The following is a 16,246-nucleotide window of genomic DNA, read 5'->3' as shown; positions in this document are numbered from 1 at the left end:
AAAATTTCTAGCGATTAACGCAAGTTGCTTGTAATAATTCAATAGTCGATTCACTTGTTAAAAATATACGTGAAATTCTACAGTAATCCACCTTTAGTAACAAGTTCTTGGTGAAATTCTCCATTCAGTATTGTTCCTGAAAACGTTCCGTTTTCACCAGCTAGCCACCCAGGAACTTTATCAACATCTATCAAATTTCTATCACATAGTTCATGTAATCCCCCAAAAATATCACTCCCACTAAATTTTAATTTCATGGTAATCATTCTATTGCTTATTTCGTTTTTTATGGTAAACCCAACTTTCTCAACAGGAACCAAGGACGTATATCTAGAAACATACACTGTTTTCTCAGAATTTACTTTTTTCTCCCCATTTTCAATATTGTGAACATGTTCGTTAAATTCTTTCAGACTATCATATTTCTCATCCATTACACCCTTCACAGAACCTTTGAATTTAATCATATTTTTCTCCAACCTAAGTCGCCTTATATCAGGTTCTTCTTTTCCGTAGAAATTCTCATCATTTGTCAAAAAAGAATCATCAAAGTCCCTCATCAATACTCTTTTACCAACAAGTCCTTGATGCTTTTCAATGTCGTGTAATGGGGACTGCTCAAAATTGGCATCAGCATAGCATTCCCATGGACCCATGGACTCTGCATATCTTGAAGGCCCCACTGAAGTAATCATATTATGTATTGATTTTATCGGTACTTTTTGTATTGGTTTGAAAATGATTGTTTCTCTTTCCGATATTGTTCGACTAATACTTTGCAAGACTAGCCTGGCATAAATATCTTTATCAACTGAATGGAAAATCGTTGGAGAGTTCAGTGGAAAGGCGACGTAGTATGGTCTCCTTGAAATCAATGTTTTTCCTTTAATTCTATCCAGTTTGCTGTAAAGAGACTCCTTATTTATGTATCCCATTTTAGAAGTATTCAGAAATAAATTATTGTTATCAAATAACTGTATTCTAGTGATAAATACTGGTAGTGACGGATGTTTGAACATGTAAACATGGCAGTGATAAATTTTCGTCAGGTCTGTTTGTAAATTGTCTATAAATTTAGTGGGTTGGAGTTGTATTACATAAGGTTTTCCATCACCTTGAAAAGCTTTTGATGGGAGCCATTTATATTTATTTGGTTTACTTATCATTAAATGGCAATCTATTTCTGCTAATTGGTAAATATTGAGGCCATCGGCCCAGTACGCGTATAATATTCTATTAACTATGACCTTACGTGTCACACCTTTCTCAATCAACAAATCTAATGTTTGCGCTAGAAGATCTATATTCCCATCAAATGACGCGCCAAATTTGGCGAACCATGATATCGTGAGATCATATAAAACAGTTATAGGAAGCTTCATCAATTGTTTGAAAATAACTGATGTGTCAGAAGTTGGCACATAATTATCTCCGAGTCTTAATCCACTAGCCATTCCTTGCTTCTCAAATACACACTCCAAGGATGACGTCCATGGAATGCTCTTCTTACTAGGGTGAAGCCAATTTGTATATCATTAACCTTCCTAATACTTTTTCATTTGTTTACATCCGAGTGAGTACCCAGTGCCTAGTAAAGTTTAATCTCTTACCCGACGAGGAATGCATGCACGTGACATGTTGGTAATGATTTTCGTCCCTTTAGCGCGCCACAGTTTGCTTATTTTTGACAATAATAAAGAGCTTCAATTGTGGTCAAAGTTTGCTAATTTAGGTTGAAAACACTGGAAGTTAATCTCGAATTCCGTATAGCTACAATGAAAATTATCCTTGTTTTCCTTGCTGTGTTCGGAATTTTTATCATTGCGTTGACGATATATACATATATATATGTAAATAAACTAGGTGGCACATATCTATTCCTGTGCATCTGGGCTAATTGAGTAGGGTTTCATGTTGTACGCCAAGAATTAAATAATAAAAAGTGAAAAATCAGGTACTATCAGAAATAGCTAAAAGAAAACAAATGGAGGACGAGGATGCAGCATTTATTAAACAGGCCACAGAAGCAATAGTGGACGTATCACTAAATATGGACAACATAGATCCTATCATAAAAGAATTACTAGAAAGAGTAAGAAAGAGGCGAAACACGTCACGAAATGGAAAAACTTCACTCAAACCAGGAAAGAATAGTATTGATATTAGTAGTTACGGTGGGGCCGTAGAGATCGAAAAGGAAACCGAATTGGAAAGAATATCCAAGCCCAGTGAAAGCAAGTCTCAAGACCGGCGGAACAGTACTGGTGAAAAAAAATTCAAATGTGCAAAATGTTCTTTGGAATTCTCACGATCATCCGATTTGAGAAGACACGAGAAGACACATTTTGCCATATTACCTAACATTTGTCCTCAATGTGGCAAAGGTTTTGCAAGGAAAGATGCATTGAAAAGACACTATGATACATTAACTTGTAGAAGAAATAGGACTAAATTGTTAACTGCAGGTGGTGAGGGTATTAATGAATTATTGAGAAAGGTCAAGCAGTCAAATATCGTTAATAGTCAGAAGAGCAACAGCAATAGTAGCAGTAGCAGCAACGGTTGAAAGGGTATATAATGTGTATATTCTCAAACTGAAATAATTATATTCATCTTCATCATTACTGTAGAAACATTTCCTGCTTTAAAATTTGTCATAAACTCCAACTATTGCTTGTGAATATGATCAATTATATCAGCTGTTCATTACTTGATCTTTTGCTTTGGAATCTCTCTCAACGAGTTGATCGAGGATTGTTTGTTCACTTTCTAGCTTGTGAGCCAAATCCATCAAATATTCAAGCTCTTGGCTACCTAATTGAGATGCTATGCTTGGATATAAGCCATTGATTGTGTTTTCTTTTGGTTGACCGTGGATCATTGTGAGGTTGCACTGAGGAGCAATTTGAACCACCGTATTGCTGAAGTGTAATATTTTCCCGTTCTTTTTGAAGAAATTTGCTTCAGCAACGTTTTCAACCGTCAATGGGTGTAGTTTATGTAATTCTGTTTGTAACTTGCTATCATCCTTGTCATTCGTATTGAATAGATTACCCTTTTTATTAATTTTCCTTCTGGTCCCACCAACTTTGTTTGCTGTTGATAGCCTGTGTAGTTTAGCCAATTTTTCTTGATCTACAGGCATTTATGCACGATTTTACAGCAGTATTTGATTTTATCTTACTTATTTGCATGGGAACCCTCTTCTTCTAATGCAACTTGACCGTTTCTATTGCTGCGAAAAAAAAAATTTGAATCGGAACGTTGAGATGCGTATACTGTATTTGAAGGAGCTTAAGACTGTGTAGAAGTTACGAACTTCCTCCCTAATTCTTCATCAAAGGAAAAGTATTTAAATGTAATATATAAGTATATAAAAAATGTAACATAATAATAACAAGAAGTTTATATTACCTTGGTAAGATAAGCGCTAGCCTATTCGTCATTTCTTTCTCTTTCCAAAAAAACTGAACTTTTTCTTCTTTTTTTCCTTAACTTCCTCTTTGCAGCTATCATCTGCCAATACACTTCTATCATTATTTGTAGTTGCGTTTGAAGTTGTATCCTCTGAAGGTGCCGTATATTCCATTACAGGAACAGGATTACTGCTTGTATTAAATTTGGTTTGAATTGGTGATGGTTGCGTTATATTGATCTGGGGAACTTTTGATGTACTGTATTGGGGTTGAGGTTGTAATTGAGGCTGGGAAATATTGTTCAGTTCATTAACACACGGAGCAGAATCCGCATTTCTATTCTTTTGTACGTTAATGTTACTCTCTATATTGCTTAAATTCGGGCTTGAAATAGAGTTAGCAAACCCCGGTTTTTGATTTAAATCATTGTAATTCGTGGTAGATATACGATTAGTCCTTGTACTACCGCCATTATTTTGAAAGGATTTTTGCTGTACTATAGGTGGACCTTGTTGAGATCTAAAGGTACTTTGATTTGAAAGTGAATTCAAACGACTTTGTGTACCGTTCAAAGCATTACCACTAAATTTTCTACCATACCCATTGCTAGTTAGCCCAGGAACATAGCCTACATTAGGCATGACACTACTTCTGTTCTTCCTACTTGTAGGTTTAACAGTGTGCATATACTGCTGTGGTTGAATTTGTTGACTGAACCGAGCATTATTACTGTTATATGGTGTCCCAGAAGATATTGGATCAACAAAGTTGTTAGCCGAAAGAACGGGGCTAGGACTTGCGACATTTGGACCATGTAAGCCTCTGCTAGTCATCATAGACACATGTTGAGGTTGACTATAAGATGATTTTCTACTTGGATTGTAACCTTTATTATTGTTATTGCTATTAATATTATTATTATTACTGCTGGTAGTCGGCGTGCCAGGTATACCAGTGTATCCCTGTTTAGGCGGTCTCTGATGATATTGCTGTTGTTGGAGAACTTTCCTCTGCAATTCTAATTCACGCTCTTGAAGTTCCAATTCCTTCATTCGCACTTCTAATTCACGTTCTTTCAATGAGGTTTCATCTCTGGATAATGTTGTGTCCGATGTTGAGTTGAAAAAAGACTGTCTTCTGCTATCATTACTGCTACTGTTATTGCCATGATCGCTTTTTTCGTAATTTGTATCATCATTGATAACTTTATCAGAACTAGGTATATCAGTAGTATTAATTTGTGATAGATTGCAGTCGGATAACGGACTGCCCATTTGCACTTTCTTTTTTAAAACACCCAACTCTTGTTCGTGATTTGATTTCTCGAAGGAAAGTTCCTGTTTTAGGCTTATAATTTGGTTTTGAAGTTGTTTTATCTGATTTTTTTGAGTCGCTTCCAAATTTTGCAACTGCATGATTTTTTTGTCATTTAGTGCAATATTATCTTGTAAGTCATCAACGCAAGTTAAAGCTGTGCTATTGTCCTTTCTTATGAACCATTCAGATTCGCCCCTATTCAATAATTGATACTGACTCATCATTGTAAACAAACATTCTAAATATGGCGTCTTGACCCCAAAGTCATCTGCTAGCAATATCGGTTGTAATAACAGCAAATCAATATTTAAAGATGAAGATTTATGGATGAAATTGTACAGAAGTGCAGGGAGTTCAGGTGACTCCTCATATCTATTCTTCCAAAGTTTCAATATTGTTGACTCATTTCGAAAATTTGGATTGTCTAAGGTTACACCCATTTTTTTTATTAGCAGTAGAATTTCGCCTAATAAACCTGAAATGAGAGGTTTAGCCAAGACATTCCCATCCAAATTTGATGGAACCTTCTCTTCTAATATTATTAATAAAGGATCAAAACATATTTGAGGTAGAGCCAACTCCCACTGTTTGCTCAAGAAAGTGGAAGGAGAATAATCATAGAGTGTCACGATGTCCTTAGGAAACAGCTTTTGAAATAACCTCTGAAACGTATTCAAAATAGGGATAATGTCACTTGAATAACTGTTCTCCTGGACAGAGGGTGTTTGACCGATCGAAACAAAAAAGGATTTAGTATTCACAGTTGTGTACTGTTTGTACGAACCATTGTCCAAACGTCTCATATCATAATCTGTAAAGATGCTAAAAATATTTGATAGCGACAGATCAACCGATGCCTTAATAAATGGCTCCAAATAGACAAATCCGCTACTTTCAAATAATACTTTCGTGCTTTTATTCATCATTGTTTTCAAATCTCTCAACACTTGCGGAATTTCTTGCAGTGAAGACGCACTCATTATTATCAAGTCAAATATCAAATCCCCATTTCTACTTCCATTGTTGAGGTTTATTAAATCTTGGAGAGATTGAAAATGATTCTGAATTTGAAACTGTTCTGTCCCGTAAAATAATGAACTAACCTCGTAGGCAGCGTTCTCTAAATTGTTCACAAGGTAGAACTCTATATTTTTAGCATGCTGAAACCTAGATGTGTATAAAATGAGGTTCGGATGATCTCCGCATACCAAAACTCTTAATGCAGATGTCATTGTTAGGTATATCTATTACAAAAGTATGCCGGAAATAAAAAACAGAAGACAAAGAGAAAATCAATGCACAGTGATTGAGGGCAAAAATAAAGAGCAAAACTAGTGGATTTAATGCTAGTCACACGCTTTTCCAATATGTGCACCTTTTGATCAACAAACACTATTAATAGCAGATGAAAAAGGGTAAGTATGGTGGTGATCACCTCTTTTTGAAAATTGATTGTGTGAATGCAATGATGACCTGGTTATACAAGATGTAAACAACTTCACTATCGTGTATGCCAGTACGTCTTTTCCTTTTTCTAAGTTTCGTCTGCTTTTACTTCACATTTCCATCTTTGTAGATTTCTGTTTCATTATGACCTCGAGAATGGCCCAAAGCACGGCCAACAGGGGGCTGCGACATTTTCGCGTAGCAGCTTAATAAAAAAAGCCACCCACTGCCATTATTTATACAGAGAATAAAGAAAAATCATCAACAGTAAGTAAACGGGATATGAATGAACAATGCCGTGTTTAAAATTACTTATAATATAAATAGAGGTTCTTGACATCGAACCCTGTTGCGATTACCACCTATTCGTTGTGTTCATTTACTCTTTGCAGTTGAGATACATGGTAGATTCCAGCCATACACCGCGTTATATCTCGTGTTTTTACATTCGGTGAAAATCAAAAGAAAATATCAAAAATCATTCCGTTTGCGATGAGTTAATAGATGTGGGTAATGAGGTCCATGCTGTTAAATTATCCTTGAAAGTGGAAGAAGATCATATTACTCAATATGGGCTATATTGTAACGGGGTACCCTAGTCGGCATGATAAGAGAAAGAAACATGTACTTCCTTTGCATCAGTATACGGCGTCTTCAATAAACTTGCAGCATCATGTAAATCTCTTAGAGGCCTCGGTCTTGCCTAAGAGATCAATATCGCAAGATTCCAAACTTTCTAGATCACAAACTAAAAAACTTCGGCATCGCCAGAAACTAACTTTGCAAGATTTACCTATAGAGGTCATTCAACATATTTTCATTTTGTCAAAAGGTGAACCATCAATGTTCACCTTGAATAGATTTTTTTATAGCTGCTTGAGACCATCTTTTTCATTGCTCTCCAAGATCATGTGGGAGAAATATCTTTTTGACCCGCTCAAATTTGGAGTGAATAACATAAAAGCCAATTCAGGAAACATCGTGATTCCCACATTATTCGAACATGACACGTTTTTTCAATTACTACTAAACCATCATCATATTCTTTTAAAAGAAATTTCTCACTTTCTTCCCAGTAAGTACTACCAAGACATGCAGAATGGTGAATTTGATACATCTAAAGAGTTAGATTTGTGTTCAATGAGCATGGAAAATACTGAGAAAGAAGACTTCCCTAAAATTTTCTATAAAAACACGCGTATTTTTCTCACACACAGAGAATGTGTGAAGTCCATTGGCAATCATTTCATCTTAAAAAAACCTTATGATGTAATATCACCTTTTATAGAATGGTTTTTTCAAGGCATTGAAAAGCAAGGGGCGAACACAAGCTCTAAATTTACCGTAAATTTTCTATTTGAGTCAATAGATTTGATTCTATGTGTTTCTGAATCTGTAACAAAAAAATTGACTTCCATTGAACCTCTTTCGACCATGATATTCTTACTATATTTTACTTATGTTGATGTGGTCAAGACTCTGAATTTCGAGCGTTTTTTCCAGAATACGTCAAGGTTACAGTTCATTGAGAAATTTATCTTAAAATACTATTACGACCCATCATTAGTGGAGAACGAACTTTTATCTGATACTAACATTTGGGACTTGCTAAGGAGAGTTTCTGATTTAAAGCTTATAGATGTGGTTGTTGAATGTGGTGGAAGACCTCAGTATGGTGTGCTATTTGCTTAGTTACTTGTTGAGTTATAATTTTACCCTTACATGCATGCACAATTTTGTGCTTCACTAATTAGTTATATACGAAATATGGATCCTATATAAATAGAATACTTCGTTTTGTTTGATGTTTTCCCTTCTTGCAATCCCTGCGTTTTTTTTTGCTTTCCTTACGTCGTTGAATGTTTTATCGAAAATATAACACCGTTATTATCCAAGCATTCACTATATAAGGTGCGATTTAAAATAACGAGAATTGAAAAAGGTTTCAGATAGTAATCATCAGCACTTCCAAGACCAAACAGGTTTTCATAGTCTGTAAGATCAGCATATGGACTGGCAAAGTTGTTAATGACAGAGATATACAAAACCATGGGAAAATTTAAAGTTATTGTACTGGCAGGTACTGCAGGCACAGGAAAGTCAACCATAGCAGGTGAATTACTACATGAGTTTAAGGACACATATCCCGATCTGAAGTTCATTGAAGGCGATGATTTGCATCCACCTGCCAATGTGGAAAAGATGTCAAGGGGAATTCCCCTAAACGACGACGACCGTTGGGACTGGTTGAAAAAAGTCGCCGTTGAATCAACGAAAGCTGCGGCTAATACCAACGAACATTTATCAATTGTGGCATGTTCGAGCTTAAAGAAGAAATATAGAGATTTGATTAGACAAACCTGCCCTGAATCAGAGTTCCATTTTATATTCTTGTATGCAAGTAAGATAGAAGTATTGAAAAGGCTTAAAACAAGGAAAGGCCATTTTATGAAAGCTGATATGATGGAATCTCAATTTAGGGACTTGGAACTACCTGATATCAATGAAGAAACTGACTGTGATATTGTTCCCTTAGATTTCAAAACATTCTATCAAATCGAAAAAGATGTTATATACGTAGTGAAAAGAAGGGTTTTGAAAGTCGAGTAAATATCCTTTGAATACACTGTGTTTAAAAGTATAAAAGTTATATATGGAAACTAAAAACACATAAGCATGGAAAAAACAGAACGAAAACTAAATGAAAAATATGGCATTCACAAAAAAAAGGGATACGTGGATAAAGAGAAGAGCAAACAGAAAAAACATAGGGATAACAAAAATAAACAACATTAGAAAAATAAGGGGGTCATAACGGAAGTGTGCATATAACTACAACTTGCCTTGGCAAGTAACGTTTTTGGAAAAACAAATTATCATTAGGCGAAGGTCTATCAATTATGATTTTGATACAATGGCGCATTTTTCGCCTCGAGAACGAAAGCTAGTCTGTTAAAGAAGAGGAACTCATATGAAGTTCATTGAATTTTTTTTCGAACAAGGAAAACTTACTAGAAATCTTAGAACATTCATTATCGGACTCACAGGAAGTGCTTGTAAATGAAGAGTGCAATCCAGTGTCTGTATCTAGCGTCCCGAGACTGCCACTGCGACTGCCACTGTCGTCATCTTCGTCACTTGAAGACGTATAAGGCAAATTATTGTGAGCCTTACTACTTTTGCGTACATGCGAGTATTGCTTCGGTGATAAACTTTTATTTGTGCTATCGACAGGGCTAGTGAACCTTTCGTAAACAGATTTGGGAAGAGGAGGAACTTTTGATAAGGGGCCCTTGTTCGTGAAACTCGTAATGGAACTAACCTCTTTCATCACTTCTTGCAAGCCTATTCTGTTTTTTGGATTCACTTGTAAAATCTTGGACAATAATGAATAAAAGTCACCAGAGAGAGGCAGAATCTGCTTCAAAATATTGGGGTCTTTGGTAAAGTAGTAGTAAGTATTATCCTCACTTTTGTCGGCTTTTAGCCAAGGGTTTCTGATACATGTCAAGTTGATAAGGATGATACCTAATGACCATAGATCACCGTTACATGAGGGACAAAATTTCTTTACTTTATGACCTTTACTTTTCGAAAAGGAAATTTTCCCATTATCAAACGAGATTCTTTCAGGGGGCATGTAATACGAGCTGCCAATACAAACGTTTGGCCTGATGTATGTAGAAGTGGTGGATAGACCAAAATCGCAAAGGAAAACATTATCATCCGTATCTAGTAGCAAGTTCTCAGGCTTGATATCACAATGATAGATACCGTGGTCATGGCAATAACTAATGGCTGAACATATTTGTAGGAAGACCTTTTTGACAAGCAAACCATTAGTGACGAAATGTTTATTTTCTACAATAGATGTAAATAGGTCTGTTGGGTAATAGTCCATGACTATGAACGTACAGATTGTAGATTGCAGGACCTCATGTATGGTGACAATATTTTTATGACGATGAACCCTCAAATGTAAAGAAATCTCTTTGTAGTGAGGCAGTTTCTCGAAATCCTCTTCTGACATATCCTCGATCGACTTCAGATCGATGGAGGGCACTCTTACAACATTTTTTGATTCTTTGAAAAGCTTAGCGAGTTTTCTCTGTAATTTGGCGCTATTCTTGTACATCTCACCTTCATTTACGAGAATCTCATTGCTGACGCTGCAATTTTGAACTACCGCTTTGATAGCGTATTCCTTATCCGTACGAATATCTACTGCACGGTAAACCAGACCGTACGCACCTTCGCCAATTTGAGAAGTTATTAAATAGCTATTAATTCTGCAATTATTGGACAACATCATTATCTTTTCTATTTTATCTTTTCTTCTTTTAATTTTCTTTTTTTGATTGTTGTACTTTTAGTATATTATCTAACAGTAATTTAAACAACTTTTGAAAACTTGACTCATAAAACAAAAAAGTACCACTGGCTCAATAACAATTACAACAAAGGTCGAGCAAAAAGAAAATAATAGCAGTAATACTCATGCAAATATACAGAAAAGCTAACCAAACCAAAGCTTTCTTATAGGACTTGAGTAAAGAGTATATTGAGTTTCAGGGTCGCGACGAAGAGAAAGAGGGAGAAAGAAAAAAGAAAAATAAGCTTCAAAAACAGAACACGCAATTTACAATGGCACTATTTTAATAGTATGTTAAGTTAATTAGCTTCCACTTAGCCTTTAGCGGAAACAAAAAGGGTACGAATGTTAATATGTATAAATAATCATAAGTACATCGGCCACCGACCAAAAGTACGAATGTGCGGCCGGTGCTTGGCGCATTGACTAGACGGGGTTAAGTGGAAAGCCGCGCGAATTAGCATATATTTTGGACCTTGTTAACATAGGCGTGGATCGCCAAGAACAACCATTTTGGTGGGGATAGTGGCGTTTGCATCCCTTCCCCACGCTTTGATTCCTCTCGTGCAACTAGTAAGGGTAGGATCGAATCCTCTTTTGGTTTATAGTTATCAGTGATTGATTGTTGGCAAGCGTGCAACCTTAAGTATCCCTGTTACACATCCGCTCCGGAACTGGTGTTTCCGTACTCACACTACCGTTACGAAAAACACGACAATAGGATATGAAAAGAGCGTGATACCATCGTCTGGGGTTGGCTAGAGCAAGACGGAAGCAAAGCTGACAGAAAGAAATGCAGGAAGGATGCAGGAAGGAAGCAAGAAGATGATTTAGATAGTGCATTCTTTATCGCTAGTTGTTGGAGCTGCGAAAAGATGCTCCGCAGTTTAGTCTTTTTGCTGTGTAATGAGTTTGCGTAATAGTGAAGGTTATCTTTGTCTATTAAGGAGGGTGATGGATGACGGGGCGGCCTCTTCTTACTTTTAAAGTATATAGTATCTATGTTTCCTAGAATGAGTGAGTTAGCGCTCTTATGTTTGGTGGCGATACATCTATTGCAGGTTTTCTACCATCTTTTTAACCTTTTCATCGAAAAGATTGGATCTGATAGGCATTTCCATCGAGTATGATGGGTCTTTCATGACGTAGTCACTATACAAACAGTAGACTTTTCTTAGAAAGTTATCGGCTATCTGGATAGCCAAGTTCGAAGAATTCTTGGGTCGATCAGGCTTGTCGTTGGTAGTTACGCTTGGTTGTCTCTGCGGCATCACGCTGGAGCTTATAGCGACAAACTTCAGGCCAGTTAAGGTTTGATATATGAACATTGTGAACTGGTCTGTGCATAACTGCCTTAACCCGCTCTTGTTCCAGTTTGTGAATGGTTCTTTGAAAAAATCATCTCCTTTGAAACTGCCCAATTTTTCATTGTTACCATGCTGTTTGTTGTTATTTCCACTGCCGCTTCTTATATCACTTCTGTTACTTGACATGCCCACGTAGGGTATATACGGGATGGTATTGTCAATGCTTGTTTGTTGGGTAAGCTGTAACGCCTTTGGAGTCAGCTGGCTCGCTATGGCAAATACACCGTGCAACGTACTGGCAAGGATTAAGTACTCGTTACTGTTCAATTTTTGTTCGTCGTCGGTGAAATTTCGCTGGTAGATTAATCCGCCTGATTTGTTTATTATCAGTATTGTTTCGATCGCCATTTTCGTCTCCCTGCTTCAACTCTGCTCAACAATTTCACTATATTGTATTACACTGGCTTGTTATCCTTTTTTGGTTTCATTCGTTCTTTTTCTTCACACTTTCTAACGTTTGCGGAGGAAATAGAAACTTGAGCTTAGGTTGAAAAACTAAAAAATGAATTGTAGCATATTATTAAAAGAATTCTCTAGACACAAATGTACATAAATTATAAAACAAATTTTTGAAGAAAACCAGAAAGTGGAAATAAAGAAAGAGCATGTGTCTTCTTATTCTTCACATTCTCAGCCGCTTTCGAATTATGGGAAGAAAAACCTGGTATACCATCTCCTATTCAACTTTTCCATTAAAGTGGTATAGTATTGCATCTCACCCCAACAATCTCTACCAAAATTGCACCCGGCCATATTCACAACAAAATCGTGGTCTTTCTCATTGTAAAAGTATCTTGAATCACCGCTGTATTCAGAACATGCTCCCGGTGGGAATGCATTGATAGTTCTTAAGGGCAAAAAACCTATTCTCGAACGAATCCATGGTTCGTTTTCATATAAAGCCTCTAATGCATCTTGTTCTCTATGTTCCCAGACCATATGCTTTTGCTCATACAAAACGGGGTCCCACCACATATCTAGCAGCAGTTTCGACCACTCACTATTTTTTATCATAAAAGAGCCTAGATTGAATCCGCCACAATCTTGTGTTATTAAGAATTCCATCTCTTCAAAATAATTGACGTATGGTATGTCGGCTTTGAGGTTCAGAGGGTTGAAGCTTTTCAATTCTCTGTCAGCTAAAGTTTCTAATCTGTCAAAAATATGTTCTTCTAGTGATTTGGAAGGTTCCATGATCATAGTATCCAAGTCTAGCCACCAAAACCATTCTGCATTGGGAAACTCTCTGAACGTTTGTCTTAAAATATCTACCTTTTGCCAGCCTTCCCTGTATTCGTGGGAGTACCTTTTGCATGTGGTCAAATCTTTGATAGTCAAACCATACCCATGTCTCTTTGCGTAAGCCTTCTTATTTTCTATAGATATGCCTTCAATAGCCCATTCTTGTTCATTCTTCCACCTCAATACACCACCACCTTCGTTTGCCGCTAATATAATGACTATTTTAGGATCTTTGCTCCAAAACGACCACCTTGATCTCTTTGAGAACGGTGGTAAGTACTTTTTGGAATTAAGGCTATTATCAGCCTTACTCAACTTATTATCGTTACTAATTTGGCCTTGAAAACTTGTAGAAGGTGGGTACCCGCTTATGGTGGAATCGTTTATCCACATGAATAAAAACAGAGTTAAACATAATAGCAATATTGGTTTCTTCCATCTTGCTAAAAGATTGCATAAACTTCTCCTCCAGTAAATTATTCTGTATTTCAAGCCCGATGACGAGCCTCTGCTTTTCTTTTCTTCTTCATCGTAATCTAAATGATTGGATATAGGAAGTTGGGAATTATAAGGTACGCTAGACATCTTATGTATTTGCGCATGCACAATTAATCCTTTAAAAAGAATGTGTTAGAAGCTTTTTTCGCCCAAGAAACTTCTTTTGAACTTCAAACCATAGACCTATGTACTAGGCTAAGAATAGTTTCTAGACTATATATCTGAACATTCTTTTTTTTTCTGTCTTGTTTTGCCATGTAACAAACAACTGCGAAGAGCGAAAAAACTAGAGGACTGAAAAAAGCATATTAAGAGTTCATATATCATTATTTACGAAATGATGAATTAACAATTTAAACCTTGAAATCGGAGACTCTTGCGGTTAATAAGCCTGGCTGGTTGTATTTATAAGTTTTCGGGTTGCTTCATGTAAACATTTATATATAGATATCTTATGTTCGTAATGCTAAGGAAAATGGGGAATGATGCGAGTGAATAAAAGTGTTGATAGGTACCGTATTAAAATGAAAATTCCCCTCTGAATTTTTGAAGGTCCATTCCTGGCTTTACCTCTTGTAAGAGATCATCTCTGTTCATTGCTATAAAAACTCTTTTTAAAGTATCAATGACAGCATCATTGTAGGTGTTCAAAAGTGATCCAACGTCTCCCTTTCTGTTAGTGTTTACTTCATGCATACTTAGGACACTTAATAGGTAACCCGCAGCTTCTTTAAAACAACCTATATTCATTGAGGACACCGCCAAATTATAGCGGGCCCTAACAAAAGATGGTTTCAGTTGTAATGCCCTATGATATGCTTGAATTGCTTCCTCTGATCTATTGGAATTAGCCAATGAAGCACCTAATCTGTTCCACATGAGTTCATCATTAGGATTCACCTTCAGCGCACTTTCAAAGCAATCTATCGTTTTGTCAAAATCATCCTTAGTGTAAAATAGGAGACCCAAGCACAGTTGTACTTCGGGGTCTACTGTGTTCAAACTGTTCGCTAGTTGCAAATATTGCTTTGTTATACGCGCATTCATGTCGATATGAGCGAACCCTTTTTCTCTTTGGGCCGCATCATGCTGTTGTTTGATACTTGACCAAACTTCTGGGTACTTGGTTTCGGCCCATTTATCTAGCATTGTGAAGGCGCTCATATCGTAACCTTCATTTATGTAACTTATTGCTAGTGTTTTCATTGCTTCCAGATTTTTAGGATCTAATTTTAAGCATTCTTCTAATGCGCTTATACCATTCAATTCTTTTTCATTTTGAGTTTGCACTAGGCCCAATCTTAGCCAGGCATCCACATGGTCTGATTTCTCTTTAACTGCAGCTTCAAATGCTAGCGCTGCCTCGCTCAATTTGGCTCCGTTTTCCATTAGTAAGCAACCGATTTTATAAGCATTGGGGTTATTTAAATATTCATTGTTAGATTGAAAAGCATACTCAATATTCCCATTTACTCTACCACCGAGATATTTCAGGTAGTCTTCCCCCAGATTGAGGTCATCATTAGCCAATTCAGAAGGCAAAATGTCCTCAGCATCCTTGTGTATACTATCCCATACTTCTTGAAAATCAGATTGGTATTGATCTCCAAATATCACTTCGTCCTTCTCAACATTTTCTGGTTTATTCTGTTCTACTTCAGTCATATTTTCATCCTCCTTTATTGCATCATTTATATTTAGATTCTCTGAGACTTCTTTTTCCAACTTTTCAAATTGGTCCGTCCAAGGCTGGTCTCCTTGCTGTTTGATGTCTTCTTTAGAACGTCCAGAGTGTTGCTGACTCATAAACCCAGGTGACTGAAGCCTTGACCCGCTGAGGTTGTTCATTGAAGAGTAAGGATAGTTATTCATCATAGTATTGGGATATTGGAATCGGTTGGATGTTGCTTGTGAGGGAAGCTGCCATACTTTTTCAGAATTTCCCACGTTCGTGGTCGCATTTTGAATACTATTGTTATCTTGAAACTCTCGCGACCAATGTGATACATTGCTCGTTCCGCTAGTTTGAGTTGGACTTGGCAAGGCATGCAGAGAACGCATGTTAGAAATATGCGGAGGTACAGCTGGAGATTTTCCGATTCCCATTCTTCTTTTATCATCGGCTAGAGGTTCTCCGTTCATAAATCTATGCATATTCGCTATCCTTTCTTGTGAAATAGTATTGTTATTAGATTTGAAAGCCTCGCTTACACTACTTACTTTGTTCGTGCTCTGTAAACTCGATTCGTTAAGGGGCCCATGATTCTGCTGACTAAACTGAAGTGATCTGTTTTGTTGAGTATGTTTATGCAATTGTGCAAGTGGGTTATTTCCCACTGAACAACTTCCGACGTCCATGTGTTTAAAGATATTGCTTACTAGTATTTATCTTCACATGTAATAATCAAACTGCTTTGTAATTCAATATTAGTCCGGTAACTCTTTTATGATTGATTTTGCTGATATACACTCTCCACCGTATGAGAGCACCCATTCAACGGAAGGACCCGGAGTTAATCGCGATGATCCGTCCTTTAAAATTCAATATTTCAATTGACTGAAACACTGCGTTAATTATATAAATGACA

The 16,246-nt window shown here is 36.6% G+C and overlaps 10 protein-coding genes across 10 annotated transcripts; 3 read left to right on the top strand and 7 right to left on the bottom strand.

Moving 5' to 3' along the window:
• Positions 1 to 77: 77 nt before the first annotated feature.
• On the bottom strand, positions 78 to 1,454 carry CHL4 (Chl4p; the record flags this gene model as incomplete). Its single annotated transcript, XM_056221446.1, has 1 exon — positions 78 to 1,454. The coding sequence occupies one exon, from the start codon at positions 1,452 to 1,454 to the stop codon at positions 78 to 80; it is 1,377 nt and encodes a 458-aa protein (XP_056081236.1).
• A 530-nt stretch (positions 1,455 to 1,984) lies between these two features.
• Positions 1,985 to 2,566, top strand: MET32 (Met32p; the record flags this gene model as incomplete). The annotated part of the gene is made up of 1 exon (XM_056221445.1): positions 1,985 to 2,566. One exon carries the CDS (start codon positions 1,985 to 1,987, stop codon positions 2,564 to 2,566), a length of 582 nt encoding a protein of 193 aa, XP_056081235.1.
• Positions 2,567 to 2,695: 129 nt separating this feature from the next.
• BTT1 (CCR4-NOT core subunit BTT1) lies at positions 2,696 to 3,145 on the bottom strand (the record flags this gene model as incomplete). Its single annotated transcript, XM_056221444.1, has 1 exon — positions 2,696 to 3,145. The coding sequence occupies one exon, from the start codon at positions 3,143 to 3,145 to the stop codon at positions 2,696 to 2,698; it is 450 nt and encodes a 149-aa protein (XP_056081234.1).
• Positions 3,146 to 3,442: 297 nt separating this feature from the next.
• Positions 3,443 to 5,965, bottom strand: PAM1 (Pam1p; the record flags this gene model as incomplete). Its single annotated transcript, XM_056221443.1, has 1 exon — positions 3,443 to 5,965. One exon carries the CDS (start codon positions 5,963 to 5,965, stop codon positions 3,443 to 3,445), a length of 2,523 nt encoding a protein of 840 aa, XP_056081233.1.
• A 784-nt stretch (positions 5,966 to 6,749) lies between these two features.
• SMKI04G4570 (uncharacterized protein) lies at positions 6,750 to 7,871 on the top strand (the record flags this gene model as incomplete). The annotated part of the gene is made up of 1 exon (XM_056221441.1): positions 6,750 to 7,871. The coding sequence occupies one exon, from the start codon at positions 6,750 to 6,752 to the stop codon at positions 7,869 to 7,871; it is 1,122 nt and encodes a 373-aa protein (XP_056081232.1).
• Positions 7,872 to 8,228: 357 nt separating this feature from the next.
• On the top strand, positions 8,229 to 8,789 carry SMKI04G4560 (gluconokinase; the record flags this gene model as incomplete). The annotated part of the gene is made up of 1 exon (XM_056221440.1): positions 8,229 to 8,789. The coding sequence occupies one exon, from the start codon at positions 8,229 to 8,231 to the stop codon at positions 8,787 to 8,789; it is 561 nt and encodes a 186-aa protein (XP_056081231.1).
• Positions 8,790 to 9,123: 334 nt separating this feature from the next.
• VHS1 (putative serine/threonine protein kinase VHS1) lies at positions 9,124 to 10,491 on the bottom strand (the record flags this gene model as incomplete). The annotated part of the gene is made up of 1 exon (XM_056221439.1): positions 9,124 to 10,491. The coding sequence occupies one exon, from the start codon at positions 10,489 to 10,491 to the stop codon at positions 9,124 to 9,126; it is 1,368 nt and encodes a 455-aa protein (XP_056081230.1).
• Positions 10,492 to 11,603: 1,112 nt separating this feature from the next.
• On the bottom strand, positions 11,604 to 12,266 carry TRS23 (TRAPP subunit TRS23; the record flags this gene model as incomplete). Its single annotated transcript, XM_056221438.1, has 1 exon — positions 11,604 to 12,266. One exon carries the CDS (start codon positions 12,264 to 12,266, stop codon positions 11,604 to 11,606), a length of 663 nt encoding a protein of 220 aa, XP_056081229.1.
• A 297-nt stretch (positions 12,267 to 12,563) lies between these two features.
• MNN10 (alpha-1,6-mannosyltransferase) lies at positions 12,564 to 13,745 on the bottom strand (the record flags this gene model as incomplete). The annotated part of the gene is made up of 1 exon (XM_056221437.1): positions 12,564 to 13,745. One exon carries the CDS (start codon positions 13,743 to 13,745, stop codon positions 12,564 to 12,566), a length of 1,182 nt encoding a protein of 393 aa, XP_056081228.1.
• Positions 13,746 to 14,177: 432 nt separating this feature from the next.
• Positions 14,178 to 16,016, bottom strand: PEX5 (Pex5p; the record flags this gene model as incomplete). The annotated part of the gene is made up of 1 exon (XM_056221436.1): positions 14,178 to 16,016. The coding sequence occupies one exon, from the start codon at positions 16,014 to 16,016 to the stop codon at positions 14,178 to 14,180; it is 1,839 nt and encodes a 612-aa protein (XP_056081227.1).
• Positions 16,017 to 16,246: the final 230 nt, after the last annotated feature.

This window comes from Saccharomyces mikatae (genome assembly GCF_947241705.1).
Source record: "Saccharomyces mikatae IFO 1815 strain IFO1815 genome assembly, chromosome: 4".
In the NCBI taxonomy this organism is placed as follows: domain Eukaryota; kingdom Fungi; phylum Ascomycota; class Saccharomycetes; order Saccharomycetales; family Saccharomycetaceae; genus Saccharomyces; species Saccharomyces mikatae.
The sequence above is the reverse complement of the archived record's forward strand: the minus strand, read 5'-3'. Positions and strand labels throughout refer to the sequence as shown.